The sequence below is a fragment of the Pyxicephalus adspersus genome, chromosome 2 (assembly GCF_032062135.1).
Source record: "Pyxicephalus adspersus chromosome 2, UCB_Pads_2.0, whole genome shotgun sequence".
Lineage (NCBI taxonomy): Eukaryota > Metazoa > Chordata > Amphibia > Anura > Pyxicephalidae > Pyxicephalus > Pyxicephalus adspersus.
In genome coordinates this window covers 143,840,885-143,844,487 of record NC_092859.1, presented here as the reverse complement: position 1 = coordinate 143,844,487, position 3,603 = coordinate 143,840,885, and the positions used below count along the sequence as shown (strand labels likewise).

The following is a 3,603-nucleotide window of genomic DNA, read 5'->3' as shown; positions in this document are numbered from 1 at the left end:
AAGGACTTCACTTGTACCTTCTGCAATAAAGGACCTGTCTGCTCACACTTTTTTATTTTTTCAAATTCTCTTTTAAGACTGATTTTAGAGTACATAGAAAATTATGCCACCATGTTCGAGGATAGTACATGTTTATTTTTCCACCCCCTTATTCTGTTGCAGCACTTTGTGTACTATACCTATTTTAATGTCTCCATGTTAGCCTGCCAAGCTGTCAGTGGGCTTTCCATTACAGTAAATGAGATTTTAATACACCTGCATGAATACAGATGAGATGAAATCACACGGGGTCAATACAGTAGATATCTTGAAACTGTGATGGTATAGAAATGCTATGCTGAAAGTACTAAAGAAGAGAAGAGCAGTTCTATGATAAATTCTATGAATTCCTATTCATTTGAAGCGTATTTCCTGTAACAGCTATTGTACCTTGGTTACACTGATTAAATAATGAAATTGTTTTTTATTTCTTAGGCTTTATCCCTCCACCGCTGATCTTTGGAGCTGGGATTGATTCCACCTGCCTCTTCTGGAGCACGTTTTGTGGGGAGCAGGGAGCATGTGCGCTGTATGATAATGTTGCCTACAGATACCTTTATGTCAGCATTGCTATAACACTAAAATCTTTAGCATTTATCCTATATACTACCACATGGCAATGCTTAAGAAAAAACTATAAAAGATATATCAAAAATCACGAGGGTGGACTCACAACAAGTGAATTTTTTGCATCGACTTTGACCTTAGATAACCTGGGCAGAGACTCTATTGCCCAAAATAAAACGAACAGGACAAAATTCATCTATAATCTTGAAGACCACGAATGGTGCGAAAACATGGAGTCTGTTTTATAGTAGATGGACTGACCATTGTCCAAGGAAGAATTATTTATTTTTTAAAGGAAAAAAATATATATAAATTATTTCATTCAGACCTAGAACAGTTTACTTATCTATAAGTTGATGTTTGGAATGAACAATGCAGTTCTTTGTTTTCAAGCCTTCGGCATCTGATCTTCCAGCCGGTTGGATACAGCATCAATCCTTTTTGGCTTGTTTTTAATGAAGAACCCACCATGAGATATAAAGCTAAACAACGCTGGCATGGCTCCAGCTTGCTATTTAGTGGCACTGGGCAGCACTTTGTTCTGATTGATAAAACGTCAAGGCATTTGCTGGGTGGTGGCTGACAGCACATTACACTAAAAAAATCAGCTTTACCATTACTGTGAATGGCAGAAAGAACCAGGCTTTAATAAGTCCTAATCAAATGAATGACTTTAAAGATTTGGAAAAAACATAAATACAGTTTTAATTTCCTTTTTTGGCAGATTTTATGATTAAAAAGTTACCCTGTACTACCATCAACACTTGTATCCTATAAAATATCTTTGTAATGGTTCATGAAACCCTTATTAATAGAGTATGATAAATGGTTTCCTTTGTCCTGGAAGGTTTTAGACCTAATATACTGTAATCTGTGAAGACGTGTTCTATACAAAGGATACAACCATCATACTTTATTGAATAGGAACCATTATTATGTAGTATTAATGTCATGGTTGCTAAAACACTCAAATGTACCTAACAGTTTCAATCTGTTATAATGTATCTGACAACTGTTTCTTCCACTGGTTAACTTAGGGCATTTTCTGTGCAAATGTGTAGATTTATTGACCATTTTTCAAAGCCACTTGTTCCTCCCTTAATGGGGATAAAAAACACAGTTGGGGATATTTATGAGAACTGGTGCATGTAGCTGTGCAATCAAAATGTTAAAAAAAAAACAAAAAAAAAATTGTGACTGTTTTCCAATTACTGTTTACAAACTTAGAGCAATTATCCATTTGTTAGCTTTTAATCAGCTTTCTATATATCTAAGCCCTAAATTTATATAAATGTTCCCAACTTTAAAGAAAAAAAAGTACTGCGTATGCTAAGTACCATACAATAAGATCAAGTGTGTGTTACAAGGCACAAGGAACTAAACTGCTGATTATCGGGTGCAGAGGTCCACCAGCTGCAGAGACCTTCCTAAGCTCTAGACTGCATTGCTTAAAAAATAACAGACATGTCATGTATAGGTATGTTCTGTGTGTATGAGGATGCCCTAACTTTGCCAAACCTTGTAAATATGGGACCTGTTTTCCTTCCAAAGGAGGGTGCAAAATAGCAGAAGGACAAATGTATTACCTCTGTGCTCATGGTCCAGCATCACTCAAAGATCCCACATATTGCAGGCTTTTCTACAGTTACAGCTGCTACCCCCTTTGGCATATCAATGAAATTTACTCATTGAAGGTTATAGAGCAACTTCTTTACATTTGTATTATTATGTTCCAAATGAAAACAGACCGGGTCAGCTGAAATAGGATAGTCAGTAAACTATAAGGAAATATCCCAAATTGAGGACCAAAATCTGCCCAGTTAAGAGCAGGACCAAAAGATGTGTAACGGAGTTCCCTGGTCTTTCCCACATCTCCAGCAAACAGGTGTGGTGTGGACGTTCTGCTGTTCTGTACCATCTCCATACAATTTTGTAACACATTTCTTGATATGTGCTACTATTGGATAATAAATGGAAGAGTGTAAGTATCTTGGTACGCTGTAAGGAAATACAATCCCAGGAGGGAATAACATAGAAATATAAAACTGGTGAAAGAACAAACAAAATCTCCCACTGACGGGAGGGATCGCAAAAAATAGGAATGTATAAAAGGGGCCTAAAATTTCAGAATATGTTTCCATCTACTTCTACATTTATTTACCATGGAGGAGGTGTTCTGAATTCTAAAGAGGTAAAGTGCAGTATGGTATATCAAACAGACCGAGAAGACACAAAAATAAGAATTCTATTGTTGTGGTTTACTCATAAACTTCAGAGTGAAAAATGCAGACTGGCTTAACATACAAATATAAAACAACTCCTTATTGCCCATATAATTATCCTATATGCCTGTGCAACAATGTAATGTCATCTATGTAAAATGTACAGTTTCCCATAACTTATAATACAATAGTCCTAGTATAATCTATAATGAAAACATATACTATTCATTAGGTGAGCATGCATTATGAAGCATTGTACAATACATAGGGGTTGCGGATGACAAACTTGTATATTAGAAAAGTACCAACAATGACAGAGGGATAGGAGGATCCTGCCCAATAAAACTTTATTAAAGAGGCATGTCCAAATATAAAAATTTTGTGTTTACAAGTCACGTCATCTGTCATAGAAATTCTTCCTGGTTTGTTTGCTTCAGAAGCTTATCTCCTGCTCTGCTGTATCAAAGAAAACATTTTCTTGGACTTTTGGTTGACAAATGAGAAAGCAAAACTAGTTCAGTTTAAGCATTATTTTTTAAACAGGAGTCTGTTCTTAAAAGCAACAACATAGCAAATCTAATGACCTATTGGAGATATTTTGACTTCAGTTCTACTTTAAATAGTCCTAATTGTCACCACGGTAAAAAATATGATTGAAATAACAGAAGCATTGCATCCCCAAAGCTTAAAACCACCCGGGCCCCTACATAGTAGAAGGATGACCCACTAACCTAGATGTCACCATGCTGCTTAAATTCCTAATGGATGACACTGA

At 35.9% G+C, this 3,603-nt stretch overlaps 1 protein-coding gene across 1 annotated transcript in view; it reads left to right on the top strand.

Moving 5' to 3' along the window:
* The window catches only part of SLCO3A1 (solute carrier organic anion transporter family member 3A1), a 212,853-nt gene extending 210,549 nt beyond the window's left edge, over window positions 1–2,304 (top strand). The window contains exon 10 of the mRNA XM_072402691.1: window positions 475–2,304. Within this exon, the coding sequence (XP_072258792.1) occupies window positions 475–854 (380 nt within the window). The 3' untranslated portion in view covers window positions 855–2,304. The remainder of the gene's footprint in view (window positions 1–474) is intronic.
* The last annotated feature ends 1,299 nt before the right edge of the window (window positions 2,305–3,603 follow it).